The following is an 18,001-nucleotide window of genomic DNA, read 5'->3' as shown; positions in this document are numbered from 1 at the left end:
AAATAGAATTTCCTTTCCTTTTCAAAGGATAAGACAGGAAATAGGATTTCCTTTCCTTTTCAAAGGATAAGACAACTATGTTGAAATTTTGTCAGGTCTTCCTTCTCCAAGCTCCACCTTTACTCCTAGCCTAGAGTAGAAAGATGAGAGCATAAAAAAAGATGAGTTGGAATAGGTTTTATCCTATAGAGACAAATTGGGTTATGGACACATTCTACAATCCTTACATACAGGGAGAAGAGGGTGGATTTAATCTTGTCTAATCCCTGAATATCCTTTCTCAAGTCATACTGCAATATCCTCTTAGCATAGGACTTTTCCTACAGTCACCAGTCTGTATACCAAGAAGCCTCCAGTGCCAAGAGGATATACCAGAGCATCAAATCTGAAGCCAAGAAATTTGTGTGTATCTTAGTACTTAAAAACAAACAAAACAAAAATGACAAACTTTTGACGGTATTTTTTTTTGGATAGACTATACAAATTTATTGGAAGAATATGGGGGAAAAAAGAAAAGCATTAAGGAATATAATAATCCTACTACCCAGAGATAACTATTATAAACATTTTAATGTGTTTTCTTAATGCCAATGTTTTTACTTACATTTGAGTCAAATTATTATTCTAAATACATAATGTACCATAATTACATCTTCATTAACTAGATCCACCAGAAAAGATCATAAATTTATGAATACCTCTGTTACGGAGAAATTTGTTGCTAAGACATGAGAATAACTTATATCATTATAATAATATCTGTTAAAAGTGAGATTTTAACTGTTCAGAGGCACTCTCTGGCAATCAACCTAATTAGATGTGTGCAGTCTCCCTGGCCAGGACTCACTTCACTACTTTGGATGCTGCCCTTGTCCTGTCCATAGCACCCAGGTTCCCATTCCCTCTCCTGACTCTGGGCCCTCTGGTGACTTTCCTCTTGTCCCTGCTTCTGTTGCCCATGTTGTCATTAGCACTTCAAAAGTTCTAAGCCCTATGCATTGGCAGAAGATGTATTCCAATAGTCCCAAAACGGAACTCTGGATGAGTTTTCATAATTTTAGTGCTACAAATTTTGGCTAGGTTCTACAGTATTAAAAGTACAGAAGATATATTCAGTTATACTTTTTCTGTTTACCTCAGTACTCCACAGAAAAATAACAAGGTAGGTCAGAATCAAATATTTTGCCTATACAGCTATGTGAGCCTGAACAGAACGACTTTTTGTCTAGTAGTTTATCTCAATATATTGATAGTATGTATTGAAGTTGTATTGAAGTTGATAGTGGTCAACTTCACAGACTTTGGAGTAAGATACACCTGAGTTTAAGTGGCTCTGCCACTTATTTTCTTCAGCAGTCAGATTAGTGAGAATACTTCTATGAAGCTCTCCTACTAATGTGTATTTTCTTACCTGCCATCTTATTTTTGAAATATGTTAATCTAATCGTCTCCAACCCTAAAAGATTTAATGATCCTTCACTGTTTAAGGGTCGAACCTAAAATAATAAAAAATAAAATTAGTATTTCAACAAAATTCAAAAATTAAATCATAAAACTTTTGAGATATTTATAAAGCACACACGATTAAGACCTTTAATTTATCCTTCCTCTTCAGGAAGGAAATCAACAATTCTGACTAGAAAGGTATAAAATTATCTAACTTGAACAAACACAGTTATAATGATAACATTTTAAAGGAAGAATATTCTGGGCAAAAAAAGAAAAGCAGAAATACATTTAAACCTTAAATTTGACTTTTTAAAGCCATTAGTACCAGACGATGATACTTAGATATTCATACAGATACCTTATGAATCTTATTTGAACTAAATGTACACACATGACAGAGATGAAATTGTACATCACTGGGGAAAGGAGAGACTGTCAATAAATGGTGATGGAGCAACTGGGTATCTATATGGAACAAATGAAACTGAATCCCTACTTCACACCATACACAAAAAATCAATTCTAAATGGAATAGAGACATAAACACAGTAGGCAAAACTTTCAAACTTTTGAAAGAAAATAAAGATCCTATCTTTATGACCTTGAGGTAGGAAAGAGCTTCTTAAGAAAAGAAAGATAAACGTAAAAAGGATAAGAATGATATTACATTACACTTTATAACAATGAATTTTCAAGCAATAACAGCAAACGTTCACAAAATACACTATAAAAATTAACAGGTCACAAACAGGGAAAAGATTCACCACACCCATCACTAAACCAGTATCTACAATATATGAATAATTTCAATAAATCAAAAGATGACCAACCAAACAGGAAAATGAGCAAAAAACATGACCAGGTATTTCACAGAAGAGGAAATATGAACGATGAATAAGCATACGAAAGATTATCAGCAACACTGTTAATTGGGGACATGCAAGTGAACACTTCAATGAGATATCACTTTATAACCATAAATAAATGGTTATAAAATTATGAATTCTGACAACGGCATGGGTCATTAAGAACTCTTATATACTGATGATGGGAGTGTCAACTGGTACAATTACGTTGGAAAATAATTTGACACTACCTTGTAAAGTTGAACACATGCATTCTCCATGTCCCATCAATTTCGTTCCTAGCCATATGACTTAAAAGAAACTCCTGCACATACACACCTGAAGACATATATGACTTCTACAGCAACGTTCATAATAGCAGAAAGCTGGGAAATAATTCACATGTCTGCTAATCAGACAAATAAATTGTGATCTATTCACCCAACAGAATATTTTACAGTAGTGAAAAGCAATGAAATATATATATGTGTGTGTACATATATATATAGTACATGTAACATGGATGAATCTTAGAAACAGTAAATACATGAAGATAGCAAGGCAAAAGATGATATACAACATAAAATTTTATTATCTCAAACACAAGCAAAACTGAACAATATATTGTTTAGAAATATTTAAATATACAAAAAATTCTGTATTTTAAGAAAAGCAAGGGAATGATAAACACAATACTCAGGATAAGGGAAAAATACACAAGTAGATTCAGTAAAATTGGTAATGTTCTGGCTCTTAAGTTAGGAGGTGAGTTCATAAGTGATCAGTTTATTATTATGCTTCATAAAGATCATATATCCTTTTATATATACTTCAAAATTCACATGATAAACATAAAAGGGAAAACTAATTGTAACCAGCCCGAATTTATAAACTCGAGGACCATATTTAGTTGTTTTATAAAATTTGGCAGTATTTACAAGAGCTTTTCCCACTGCTGTTATGGTTTAAAATTGGGTCAGATTTTGAAATAAGATCTCGGTTACTTTCTTTTACCTATTCCTCTAAACCCTGCCCTGCAACTAATGACACACGCTGCATATACTTACATGAAACTATTATTCTTCATTTTTGCAAAACAGCCATTCTATTAATGGTAAAAATTCTCTTTATATATCATAGGGAAATGTTAAAGGAAAATATTATATTTTATTAGGAATGTGTGAAACCCTTATTTTTTAATCATGAGATGCTTATACAGAGCATTGGTTCTAATTTTAATCACTTTTCTAGCCCATGAAATTTGTCCTCACAGGATTAAAATTGCATACCATTATGTGAAAAACAGTAAAATTACAAATAATATACTCCTTCAGAGCTCCTTAAACTAAAGTGGAAGATAACACTGACCTTTCAAGTTGGAGAATATATTCTAGTTGTTCATTATTATAATAATCATACGTTATATAGTGAAACAAAATGTAATAAAAATAATATGGTGCTGAGCTACCTGTAAAATTAACCAGCTTGATTTTTCTTGTTTTCTACTCTTAGCTAAGTCCCAGATTACCAATTATGTTATTATATGTGACAGAAAATGCTAAACTAGTGAAAAATAGCTAAATATTCATATTAGTGTTTCACTTATAATCATTTGTTCACTTAGCCCATTTTTTAATGTTAAATTACCTTTTTGAGTGGGAGAGTCTGAATCCATTCCATGGAGTTCACATCAAAGATATCAACTGCATTTTCACTATACACTGAGAGATACGGTGCATTGTAACCTGGGAGATGGGAAGGAGAGAAGAGCTGGCTGGTTACTTTTAACTGCTAAACCCAAAACATGTGGAAAGATCTATGCTAAAGAACTGTAGAGTGGAATCCCACCAAAATCCTATTGTTAGCATATAGTAGCCACATCAATACATTTTTGAAGTTAAAAACCCCATAAATCATAAATGAAGAGGTTTTAAGGCCATTATAACACAGAAGGAGCCTGTTAACACCAAGGGTATATTATTCCCTTGCCCCATACTAGTTCTATAAAGGAATTTCATTACACTTTAAATAACTGATTCCTAAAGTAGTTAAGCTCTTGACAGTGAAACAACTTACAAAGTAGAGAAATCTTCAGGTAAGAGTTATGGTCACATTTATGAAAGTATGATAAAGCATCTGGCACAGGAGATACTCAATATATACTTACTGAAAGAATGAACATCAATAAATGGTGACACAAGCAAAGAAAGATTACATGATTTACCTAAGCTAAGGTCATGAATTAAATTTTTGGCAGAGCTATTCATAAAACCCAGATATTCTAATTCTTATTCTAATTCCAATTAACACTGTACAATTCACATAATACTTTGAATTATTTTCTGACTAGTATTCATTCTAAATATGATGTCATAGATAAGAGTATAAATTTCAGAAGAAACAAAACATCAAGAATAGTTAAGTCTGGGTAGGTAGAAGTATTTTTCTTTTGTTCTTTTTATCTAGATTTTCTAATTTTTCTGTAATAAATATATATGGCTCTCCTAAACTTTCTTATATTGAACTTTTAAACTTGACTATACTCATACCCATCATTCCTCCTATCTTGTTGCAGTGAAAGAGGTTTTACTCCTCCTGTTCCAAATCCTTTCCCCTATATTCTGACTTCCATCCTTTTTGGCCTCTTGGGGATCTTACTCTATTTCCTGTATTTATCATATAGTCATCAACCTTTCCCTGGCTCCCTAGTGACTATTTCCCTTCGGCATTTAAACATGCTCAAAGTATCTTCCACTAAAAACAAAATGTGTTGGGTTAGATATTCCTCCTACATGCCTGTACTTCTGCTATCAGAGCACTTATATTCTACTGCAACTTGTTTTGTCAGGAATCCATTCTACTGCATTCATGCTCTGTGAGGGTAAGGCTGTCTATTTTGCTCAATGTTATATCTCTTACAGTAAAATGACACATAATAAGTATTCAGTAATTTATTAATATCTTAATGTTTCTTGAAAGTATCTACCTACCTAGATAAAAATGTAAAAGTGAATAACACTTTTCAAATGCTACATTATACCTTCACATAACTGATTAAATAATTCACTAGGTAACCACTTCTCTAGAATAAGTCCTATGAGCTATTAGTGCTCACAAGCACTGTATTTGGGGGGACCATGAAGATACCTCCTTAGGGTTATTTCAAAATACAATAATATGTGTTAAAAATCTATCTAAGTAAAATATTGCATAGGAAGATTAGCTTTAATTATGTTCCTGTTAATGTTGACCCTGTTGGCCTAGGTCTTAACGACATATGGTTAGTTACTTTACATAAAACATACTTGATGCTTAGGAAAAACCTCAAAGATGACTTAAAAAACAACCTGTTATTAACAATGAATACCCTTAAGGAGATGAAGTAGCAGGAAAAAGAAAGAAACAGCAAGATAAGACAGCGAAAAGTAAGAGAATCTTACAACAAGAGGAAGGATTTGCTGGCCACATCAATTCCTGTTGTCTAGATCTTCGGCCCTGACAGTCAGTATATATCCCAATGCTGTTAAAACACAGCAGATATTCTTTACTGGAGATTTCAACTGCACAGATGGCATCCATTGGTTGATGTGCAATAAATGAGAGTGTATGGTCATTTGAATGGAGCATACTGTATGGACTTCCTTCTCCATTCAGGGGGTATCTTAGAAATCCAGACTGGAATCCCACACAGAGTTGTTCACTGAAGATTGCCATCCACTGGACATTACATGGGACTTGAATTTCCTTAAATTTTCTGTGACGGGTCTTGCTCTGAAATAGTTCATAACAGAGGATCTGCCTTTTCATAGCCACACACAGGCATGTAAGAGCTCCATGACGTACTTTTCCAGAAGTTATGGTTTGACACCCTTTAGTTTCTGCCAATTTATAAAAATCAGTCTCTCGCCCATCCAAAGCTGACATAGGAAAAAGTCGTACATGACGATTTCGTCCTGAGATCACAGCAACAAGTTGATCATTTGGAATGAGTTCAATCTGATGAATCTTCTTATTGTCACCAACTCTAATAATTTCTATGCAAAGAAACAATAATAAATCAACTGCAAAATGTTTTGTTTACCTATTAATTATATCCCAACTATACTCAAAAGAATATGTCAACTTATAATAAAGACATAGATACACACACAGAAAAAATGAGAGATCAGAAATCATATGGAGAAAGGTGAAGATAATTACACCCATTATAAGATAATTTAACCTATCTATAGTAAGGTATTAAATTTAGCACTGAGATTTCTGGCAGCCAAGGCAAAGAGTTCCTATGTGATAAAGCATGCCAGATCTTTAAGAAAAACCTCTTTACTCTCACCAAATCCTAGGGAAGTTTACCACGGGGTTACTATTTTTAAAAACTGAGTAACTCATGTTTCACTAAAGGTATTTCTTTGGGTAACAAATTAATGAAGTTTAAATGCATTGTTTTCCCATGATCTAACTTGATATAAAGACAGAACTTAGAACACTGTATTCAAGAATGCTAAGTTAAATGGGTTCCTTTTTATTTCACCCAGTATTTAATCTCTCCCTAAAAAGAAATCTGTTGTGTTAAACTGTGGGATAAAAGACCCCCAACAACAAACACATTTTAATGACTGTTACCGCTTCTAGTACTGTTAGAACTATGAAAAAAATCAAGTTGCATTTTTCTTTCATGTACCATCTTTAGAAATGCAATCTGAGTTCATACAGCAGAACTGTAAATAAAATGACACAAGAAAGATAATGCACATGGAAGTTTTAGAACTCAGATGGATTATAAAAATTAAAAAATTATCTTTTGACTTATAAACGTATCCAATTAGGCCTGGAAAATTTCAATTACAGAATAAATAAGAGCAAATCCTGCTCCTTTTAGAATTCAGAATCTGTAGGTTAGAATACTCTATCAATAATATTTTCTCCAAAATAATTTTCTCTTACCATCTTTGGTGACATGCACAACAAATAACCCTTCTTCATTCCCCAAAGCTATTCTTTCATGATCTATATAAGACATAAATATGAAGTATTTTTATTAGGTAGAAACTATGTAAACTCATAGAATAAAACAGATAACAAAAGAAATTTGGTACAAAAAACCAAATAAATAAAATAAGTAATTAAAAAATAGCAATAACAATTTGCACTATTAAATTTCCTTTCGGATTACCGTGGTAAATATTACCTCGTGTCTTTTTTTAATAGAACAATCATTAGAAAATAATTTATATCAATGCTTATAAAAAGATATAAATGTTTATTCAATAAAAGGTGAAAGAAAAAACCCCCTAGTTTGTTAGCACCCTGTGTCCAGTTCCATTTCTTGTTTGGGGAGGGAAAAATTGTGAAAGGCATTTGAACCCTACTCATCAAACTTTTCATTATTTACTAGAAAGTAACAAAAGAGTGGGCAGTGTACGTAAGAATATGGTGAAAATTGAAACCTCCAGACAGAAAAGCTGCCATTTTTGAGGCCATATTATATATGGAGCACTCTGTGTTACACATTCCATCTTATTTAAACTTCACAGTAACCCTCTGCAAGGTAATTAGTACCTACATTTTACATAGGAAACTGATGCTTTATGAAACAGCTTATGTTTTAAACAACTTTTCCTAAGTCACACAAGCGGAAAATCGATTCGTTAATAGGTTAATCTTTAGCATTGTTGCTTTTTCAGAAGAAAACACATTTGAAAAGTGTATTTATTCTTGTTTACTGAAAAAGAAAGTTCTAATATGGTCTCATTTATTCAATAAACATTTACTGAGCATCTGTGATATAACAAATACCATGTTAGACACCGGGATTCCTAGATGAAAACCAGTCCCTGCTGACAAGGTATATTAGTAAACAATTATAACAAGATAAATGTTATGAATTCATACCTATGATTGCAGCTGCCTGGGTCGTTTTAATGAGGGGAAGAGTGCTGTCATAAGCCTCTTTGGGAACATACACTGAGCGGTCTCTGAATTTGTTTTTCTTCAAAATCTTGTGCAATTCACTCAGCACTCCCACCCATTTACTCTTCTCATTCTCACTATCTGCTAGCATCAGGATTGAACATTTGTTATTAGACGCTGAGAGCTGGGAAGCTGTGACCTAGAACAATTTAATCAAAATTCATGATATCAGCAAACAGATACCTTTTAAGCCAGTTTTATACGGATGCTAGTTTGCTTAGCACTAGCCAACAAAATGAGCATTCATTAAGTGATAACTTTAACAGAGTTTAGCTATTCATAATCAGAAGAATAGTTTTAGCATTATAATTCATGACAAAGGTAGAAGATACCATTCTAAATGTTAGTGTCATTTGTATTTTCTTTGCTGCAAAGTGCCAGAATACTATCACTAAAAAATCCATTACCCACAGTCATATAACAACAGCAACTGACATTTATTGAGTAATTACTGGGCACTGGGCACAGATCAAAGCACTTTGTAAGTATTAACTCATTTAACTCCATCAACATCTTTACAAGGTAGGTATTGTTATTATATTGATTTTATATATGAAAAAAACTGTGATGCAGAGAAATTAATTTCTCCAAGGACACACAACTAGACTGGAATCCTGTGTCCACGCTTGTGAGCACTACACTATACTGATTTTCAACTTGTTTTAAAAAAGTCAAAAATACTCAGAAGTACTTAAGATTCTCTGTTACTTCATAACAATAACTCATCTCAGGGAAGACCAGATCACTTGAGCTAGTATTTAAATGAAGGTTTATAATTATACAATGACACTATAATCAGAACAGAATTAAATTATGTATATATGGATCCTTTATTAAAAGTAATTTGGGACTTCCCTGGTGGTCCAGTGGCTGGGACTCCACACGCCCAGTGCAGGGGGCCTGGGTTCGATCCCTGATCAGGGAACTAGATCCCACATGCTGCAGCTAAAAGCCCCCCATGCTGCAACTAACACACGGCGCAGCTAAATAAATAAATTAATATTAAAAAAAAAAAAAAAAGTAATTTAAGCAGCAGTGACAATAAAATCCCACAATTAGAATCAGTTAAGATAAGTGGGCCTCTGTAGGCTCCCTTGGTACTGGTGAGAGAATAGTTGTTGGTCTAGGAACTGAAAGACTAAGTATGGTCTTTGTCTGACCTTCCTCATATACAAGATTCATAGACAAATACAAAGCATATAGGCATACCATTAAGGCAACAGTCCTTTTTATTAACCTCTATTACCTTAATTCACCAACTCGAGATGGCCCTGTATTAGACAGCCTCCAAAGATGGCTACCAACAATTCTTCTATGGAATCCCACTCTTCTTATCAAGAAATGCAGTCTATTTCCCCTTCTCTTAAATCCGGGCTGACCTCATGACTTGCTTTGGCCAACAGAATGGAGAGGGGTTATTATGCCTGTTTTGAGCCTAGTCCTTAAAAGGCCTGGCAGCTTCCTCTGCTCTCTTGGAAGTCGGTCACGGAGAGCTCAGCCAGACTAGTGGATGATTAGAGACCACGTGGGGAGAGTTCATACAGAGAACTGAGGTGGCCCAGTGAACAGCCAAGTACCAAGGCGAACAGCCAGCACCAAGGCCCCAGATGTGAGAGTAAGGTCATTTTGGATATTCCTGCTCCAAATGAGCTGAATGCAGTCACATGAGAGACCCCAGTTGACACCAGAACTTTATACCTGAAGCACTGACCCACAGAATGGTGAAAAATAAATCACTGTTGGCTTAAGCCACTAAGTTTTGGAGTGGTTATTACAAAGCAATAGAACTGAAACATACTAACTTTTTAAATGAGATCTTAAAGAAACTTCTATTTTTTAAAAAATTGAGAAATCCCATGCTTATTCATTTTTTCATGTTGTAGTGCTTATCTGAAAATTGAATTGTGACTCAAAAATATTATCCAAGAGGAAATCTATTTTAGAAGCCATATATTCATGCTTTCTTTCTTTTTTTTTAAATTTATTTTATTTTTGGCTGTGTTGGGTCTTCATTGCTGCGCGCAGGCTTTCTCTAGTTGCAGCGAGCCGGGGTTACGCTTCATTGCGGTGCACAGGCTTCTCATCGCGGTGGCTTCTCTTGTTGTGGAGCACAGGCTCTAGGCGCGCGGACTTCAGTAGTTGTGGCACATGGGCTCAGTAGTTGTGGCTCACGGGCTCTAGAGTGCAGGCTCAGTAGTTGTGGCACACAGGCTATGTTGCTACGTGGCATGTAGGATCTTCCTGGACCAGGGCTCGAACCCGTGTCCCCTGCACTGGCAGGAGGATTCTTAACTGCTGCGCCACCAGGGAAGCCCTATTCATGCTTTCTATTGGTCTTTTACTAATTAAATATTTACTTAGCACAAATTGTCTATAAGATTTGGTTCTATTCCAAATAAGTTTGTGATCTATATAGAAAGGCAAAACGTATACTCATGAAAAGCAAATAATTCAGTGATCAAATTACAGCACACATACTTACTCTAAATATACAGGGTATGTCTTTTCGACTTGCATGAATAACATCAGAAGCCAAGACTGAACTCACAGAAAATTCTTCATCCCTGAAGGAAAAGTTAAAAGTCAATGGAAACAGTACAAGTCAGTGTATGTGGGTATGTGTGTGTGGTTTTAGGCGTGTATCCAAATAACACATATGAAGCAATCCTTAAAATTTAATTGCACAAAATATCCAAATTAAATTTTTAAAATTTTTTAATTTTCTCCCTTTGTAATTGATAGTGCCAAAAGTAATTTATCAAGTGTAATTTAACAGTGCCACATTATACAAGAGTTAGAAATCATTTCTGGCTTACTCGGAGTCAAAAGGCCAGTAAGTACATATGGATTCGAACCCCGGTAGGTCTGCAGCATCTCCAGCAGACTGCACCCTCTTTCCTCTCATAATACATCTCAAGTGCCTTCAACACAGCTCATCTGACATTTTCCTGTTCCTTCAACACCTAAAACAGATTTCCTCCACAATAATTTATTCCTTGTGACTTCCTTAATTTGGTTATTGGTACCATCATTCTCTTGGTCTTGAAGACTTGACATCTTAGTTTTATCTTTGATTCTTCTCCCTACCTTTCTGTAATTGGTCCCTTAGGAGGTTCTGTCAAATTTTCCTTACTGATATGCTAGTATTTCTTGCATCTGTTCCTTTATATTCCATATTTGTGGGGAAGATAATGTGTTTGAAATGCTGGTATGAAATGCCAATGTGAGCCAGAGCTAGAAATTCTAGTTTTGAGCACTGGAGAAAGACCTGGACTGGAGACATATGTCCGGGAGTCGTCAACACAGACATGGCTGAAGCTATGGCAGTCAATAAGATCACTGAGGGAGAGCGTTAAGAGAGTCACAAGAAGAGGGTAAGCAGAGCACCCCAAGGGGCAGGGGAAGATTCTGAAAAATGAAACTAGAAACATTCAAGAGATATACTTACTTAAATGTTCACTGATTCATTTTATATTCCAAGAGCCTGTCCGATTTTGAGATTTTTATTTCCTTTCCTCACATTGGAATTGTACCTAAGCCTTTACTTTAGGTGATGATATGAACATTACACACATGAGACTCCAGAACCCCAGCAACCTTTAAACTGGTCTTTTGGTTTCAAACATTAGCTTCTTCTCCCTGACCCAACACACATCAACCTGTTCTATAACTACACCTTATTTCATATTTGTAATTATGTTACGATTGCAATATTAGTAAATGAGAAAATTAACATGAAATTAGATTTAAATAAAAACATGGCAATGCAATTAGAAGAAAAATCACATGCTTTTCATTCCTATGTTGCAAAGATACAAATATTTTCACCTTCGCAAACTTACCTCATGTCAATCACCTGGCTGACTACAACCCTGGGCTGAGAGGCTTTTCCTTCAGCAATATCGTACAGAAAGAGTTTGAAATCACAAACTACAGCCAGTGCTCTTTGCCATCCTTTCTTCACTCCAGCTGGCTTAGGGATCTTAGACATGCAAACAAACAGACAAAACAACCTAAACTGAAATGTCAGTTAGAGCCCCTTTAATTACATATGTAACTGCATGATGGAAACCTAACGACAGTGTACACGTGTTGTAAGTCTGCCACTGTGTTTGGTAAAGTAGCAGATGGTACACATATATCATTAATAACATGGGAAAGTGTGATAACACATTCTTCAAACACTGATTGACATTATATTCTGAAAAAAACTTTAATGGTACCATTTTAATTTTCTCTAGCAATTCATTACAATAACATTCATGGATTTCTAAGTAGCATAAAAGCCAAATTTGGTAGTAGGATGAAAAGCAGCTTACACTTTAAATATTATTCAAGATTACAAGTAAGATTATGTCTTGACAATATCTCCTGCTTCATAAGCATATGCCAACCCTCCAGCAAGATGAAGAGCCAAAGACCCCTTTATGGAGATTGCAACATCTGTTCATTACAATACAGGGACAGTACAGAAAATTATGAGACATTTTGGAATTTATTCTGAGCGAAAGCTAGGTTTTTGTTTTCAGATCATTACTGTGAATGAAGTAAAACTGTTAGATGAATTTTATTCACCTAATTTTCTGTCAAGGACTGTGTTTGTAAGGTGATTTTCTTTCATTCATTAATTAGCCTTAAAAGATTAATCTAAACCCAACCTAATCATACTTACCCTGACATGCCCTTCATATGCTGTTCCTATTCCTTTCTGTGGATCTATACCCAGGGGACCTTTTGTCTGTTCAGGAGGAACTGGACAAGCAGTTGGAGCTTTGTTTACACAAGTTATGTGACATGAAAATCCACACACTTTTGGAGGGGAAAAAAGAAACAGTGTTCAATAAAAATTCGTTTTTACAAAGAGAAAATTCACTGAGCACTCATTACATGCAAAGTGCCATGTTAAATGAATGCTTACCTCTGATTTTATTTTAAACAACTTGACAGTATTTTTGTCATTTGGGGAGCTGATTCATTTGCTCACCAATAAGAATTTCAATGAGAAATAGTAAATACTTTTTTATTACTGTAATATGTAATATTACTGTTCTGTGTTAACACTAGTGATCAAAATGAGAAGCAAATAGATGGAAAAAAAATCTAACCTTGCAAATAAAACAAATGTTTTAAACTGAATTCTTAAAAGAGTAGCTTCTGGAGTTTTCTTTAACTCTTCATCTCACTGCAATTTGGTATCTGACCTGAAGTCTCTCTTGCAAGAGTCACTGATGGATGTTAAATTACCTGACATCTTTTCAATATCTGGCAAATTTTACCAATCCCTCTTTTTGAAATTTAAATTGTTCAATGGTTAAGAAGGTATAATTTAAATTTTAGGAGTTACTGATATTATTGTATATACTTAAATTACTACTAAGATAATAATAGTAGTTAAGTTTATTGAGTGTTTTTAATTTTTTCTGTAATAATCTAAGAGAGGTAAGATTATCCCCATTTACATATGACTGGCCCTGGGTCACAGAACTCGTAAGTGGCATTGCTGGAATTCAAACCCAGGCAGTCTTGCTCAGAGCCTGCATACGTAACTACCAAGAGTATTGCCATGATACCTCTTGATACTTAAATGATGAACTTGAGATTCTAAGACAAAATGATAAATAAAAATAAACTCTCTTCCACTGAGACTTGGTTGGTTGAGAATTAAAGGTTACAATATTTAAAACCAACAAGCTTGTTGGGAGGGGTTACAGACTAAGAATATCTATTTAGACAATTCCTACTCTCAGGGGGATCCTGGAGAATATCTGGGAAGGAATAAAAGAGGAACTGAAGGGATACCATCATGGGAACACATACACGTGGGAAAATGGATTGTATATCACAAATGGATACAAACCCAGCAGAGAGGCAAGAGGGACTAGTACTGACTGTCAAAAACGATTCATCTTCTGTAAGACAACTCATTCACTTCTAAGTAGAGTGTCTAACAAGTTACAATTTGCTTTAATAAGCAAAAATCTCTCTTCCAACGGGCAATGGAAACAATAAGATAATTGTCCTATACTGGCTCTAATTTCAACCAAGAAGAATTAAAATGACAGGAATCTTTAGAGGTTATAACCACATTATACAACACTTATGAAAGCCTGAGCATAGTCCAATGTGTCCCCACAGCTTTATAGGGTAGGCTGGTAGGCTGCAAAGAGTCAGTCTGAAGAAAAGGCCCAATTTCATGGCAGGAGACCCTTAGAAGGGAAGAGAATTGGGAAGATCTCAAAAATTCCTACTGTGGAACTGCAAATGATTCTGGTTCATAAAAAATGACAAGAGACCTAAAGCCAAGTAGCTGCCAGGATTCTTTCTGATAAACAGATTTAAAAAATCACATTTATAAGTACTGGCTAAGTTTCACAATGAGACAAAGCAAATTCTCTCCGTTGGGTTCAGACACACCTCCCTAGTCAATGACAGAGGCTATTCCTTCTCAGATTACTTTGTTATCTTTACCTTTAACCTCCCCTTAACTATGTTTCCCAAGGCTCTGTCCTCATACTTGTTCTCTTTTTACTCTACATGTGTTTCCTGGAAAACATCATTCATATTCATCACTTCACACATTCAGAACTCTCAAATCTCTACTTTTAAAGCCTGCCCATTTCCTTTGGCTCTAAACCCATGCATCTAAGAGACTAGTTAAGATAATGCAATCAGGATCTTCCACTTGGGTTGTGAGAACTAGCCAAACAGTAGAACACTGATCCCCAGCGCCTAGAAGCACAGAGCAGGCATTCTGCGAGCATGTGATGGATGGATCAATGAATGGTAGGGAAAAACCTCTGCTACTAACACTAGGAATAAAATATCTTTTGAGGCATAGTAGCCGACATTTAATATTTGTGAAAAGATACTTCATTGTCTACTTATTAATAATAATTTCTCTAATAAATTAAACAAGAGTAAAATTAAATGAATAGATTCAAGAATAACTTTCACATATTTTGTCATACAGGTTAATGGGTTTTGGGGACCACAAATTCTCCTGAATGATGAAACAAAGATGAATGAAACATATTTAAATATAGCTCCCCTGGAAAATGTTTCTAGGGACCATCTGTCTAGTTTCCAATATTCAACAGACTTTAGCAAGGTGTTCAGTGTATTATCCAAAGAAAAGCAAATGATTAAGTTAAATAAATAAACATTTATATACTTTTTAAAGAGAATAAAGCTATTTGATTACAATTCAGGGAGTAAATGTCAGGACTCTAAATTAGTCACATTTTCTTACCATTTAATTCTTACCTTCACAGGAACAGCCTTGTCTTATCAAGCCCACCATCAAGGAGGTACACTGATGACATTTGGTAGGAGTAGTAAAAGATTTGACAAAAAACTGATGAGTCTTGCGCTGCAAAACAAATTGATAAAAACATACACATTGTTGATTTAAAGGACTTCCATAATATGAATCTCTGTGAACCACACCAGCTGCTAGAATGTTTTCTAATTAGGTGTAGAATGAATTCTTTTCATTTCTCACCACATCTTTCTATAATTAATGCTCTTTAAATATTTTTATTAGGCAATATTGAGCTGGATTATGCTAAAAATAATATAAGAAGTTAAATGATAATCAATTGCTCTTGAATGCCGTTTGAAAAGTTATAAAATAAACTAGCATTTTTTTGCTCATGAATTTTGAACTCAGGATTTTTGTAAATTCTTTGGCAATGCATTAGGTGAAATTTTGCATATTTATACCTATACAAATAAAGAAATTTAATATGCTTTTATACCTTCTTACGAAGAACAAACAGTAATTTAAAATTCTTGTCCCTACTAAAAATCATGTATTTGATTTTCTGGGACCACGAACAAGTAACATGCTTAACAAACATGTTTCCTCCCTTGGAAGCAGGCAGTATTACACTTGAGCAGATATAAATACACATATATTATTCCAGAGACAGACTGAAAACCCAGCAGTTAAAGTTCTTCTCTAAGTCTTTGCTGATCTGTATGGTGGTACGCCAATGTAGATTTCAGCTCTCTAGAACACTTCTTTCCTCTCCAAATGAACTCTTAGCATGTTTTAATAATAAATGAATTGTAGCCACTGTTCTATCACTCTGCTGTGTGAATTTAGGAACAAATTACTTAACTCCTCTGTGTCTCACTTTCTTTATTCTATAAAATAGAATCAGTAATAATATCTACTTCATGGGGTGGTTAAATGAGCATTAATATAAACAAAGCCTTTTGAACAGCGCTGGCACAGAGTAAGCATTCAAAACATATTTACATATGTATGTTATAAATATAAACATATTTATAAAACATATTCTGAAAACAAATTTGGCTAATTATTTCTTTTTTATATGTGTGATTGATTTAAACTAGTAAAAACTTTATCCTGTATTCTGGTAATGTGTGAATACTGATGGAAAACAGTTTTAAAGTAGTATTATTTCAGTTGAAGTTTACCATATTAACAAAAAACTAAAGAGAATATTCAAAGCTTTAAAATTTAAGTTAAAAATAAATTTTGCTCTTCTCAACTGGGATATATTTACATATAACAAAAGAAATTAAAAAAAAATCAAGCGTAGAAAAGTACATCATCTTTTTATATTAGGGTCCTGGAATGGAATGAGATTCTCAAATTTAGAGCAGTCATGAGCTCTGGTCCAACCTCAAACCATTCTATTCTAGAAGTTCCTCAGAACCTTTGGTCAGTTTCAAAGCCGCACTGGGCTGACTTTATTCTAAGTAGGGTACAGACTATCTTTCTACTGGCTCTATAATTGCTGTATGTGGACTGAGCAACAACCAAGGTGCAGACGTTGTGCCAGTAATTCTCAATCATCTCATTTAATGGAGACAATGCCTCTGGGAAGACAGGTATTATTTCTTTATATAGATGAAGAAACTGAAACTCAGAGAGATTAAATAAATTAGTCATGAATAGACAGTTATTGGTAGAGTTAAAATTCAAGCCTGGATCTGATTCTGCCATCTTTCAGAGTTCGATAACTTAAAAACATGTAACTGAAAAATATGATCCAAAAAAAAACCCAAAACACCAGACTGCATAAGACACAGTTAGGTCAAGACTAGAGGCCTCCATGCCTGTGATAAAAATACCTGATTTGTTAACATCACATAAAATTTTGCTCAACGTTTCTCCTGTATACTAATTTTTACTCTTAGTTTTTTTAACTTTCAGGAACTATGAGAGTAAATTTTCTAGTGCTAACTTTTTCAATTGTTCAAAATACATTAATGCAATAATGCAAAATTTGTTACTGATTGGTTCTAAAGGCTTCTATTACAATGAAAGAATTAGTCAATGGCTTGAGGTAAGTAACTGTTCTTTTTTTCTTCTTCTAAAAGATAAGAAGACATGTCTGAAATGACAGTAATAAAATAACCATGCCCATGACAAATTTAATAGTATTACATCACAATATCTAAAAATTGCTTACAAAACATATTTATTATATACTTTTTCCCCAGAGATCTGCTCAGGATGTCATAATTTTAACTAAGTATGCAATAGTAGGAAAGATAAACAATGTTTTACCAAAGCATTGATTTTAAATGACCAACTGGCAGGTGCCGGTTAAATTCTAGGAGGTGGGCGTGATTCACTACTGAAGATTAATGGTCCATGTTTTACTAATCCCAACTAAGAACAGTATAATATATAACATAAATAACATGATTCTGAGAGCATCAAACTTTAGGCAACACACAATAGGCTTCTGGTTTTCTCT

The 18,001-nt window shown here is 34.3% G+C and overlaps 1 protein-coding gene across 1 annotated transcript in view; it reads right to left on the bottom strand.

Moving 5' to 3' along the window:
• The window catches only part of LOC132372700 (serine/threonine-protein kinase MRCK alpha-like), a 125,764-nt gene that overhangs the window by 10,958 nt on the left and 96,805 nt on the right, over nucleotides 1-18,001 (bottom strand). Inside the window, exons 17-25 of the mRNA XM_059934856.1 lie at nucleotides 15,528-15,633; nucleotides 12,937-13,073; nucleotides 12,107-12,246; nucleotides 10,747-10,828; nucleotides 8,187-8,403; nucleotides 7,239-7,301; nucleotides 5,735-6,328; nucleotides 3,942-4,039; nucleotides 1,412-1,496 (exon numbers count right to left, since the gene is read on the bottom strand). Coding sequence (XP_059790839.1) covers nucleotides 1,412-1,496; nucleotides 3,942-4,039; nucleotides 5,735-6,328; nucleotides 7,239-7,301; nucleotides 8,187-8,403; nucleotides 10,747-10,828; nucleotides 12,107-12,246; nucleotides 12,937-13,073; nucleotides 15,528-15,633 — 1,522 coding nt within the window. The remainder of the gene's footprint in view (nucleotides 1-1,411; nucleotides 1,497-3,941; nucleotides 4,040-5,734; nucleotides 6,329-7,238; nucleotides 7,302-8,186; nucleotides 8,404-10,746; nucleotides 10,829-12,106; nucleotides 12,247-12,936; nucleotides 13,074-15,527; nucleotides 15,634-18,001) is intronic.

This window comes from Balaenoptera ricei, chromosome 1 (assembly GCF_028023285.1).
Source record: "Balaenoptera ricei isolate mBalRic1 chromosome 1, mBalRic1.hap2, whole genome shotgun sequence".
In the NCBI taxonomy this organism is placed as follows: Eukaryota; Metazoa; Chordata; class Mammalia; order Artiodactyla; family Balaenopteridae; genus Balaenoptera; species Balaenoptera ricei.
Note: the sequence above shows the minus strand (reverse complement) of the source record. Positions and strands in the feature narration are given on the sequence as shown.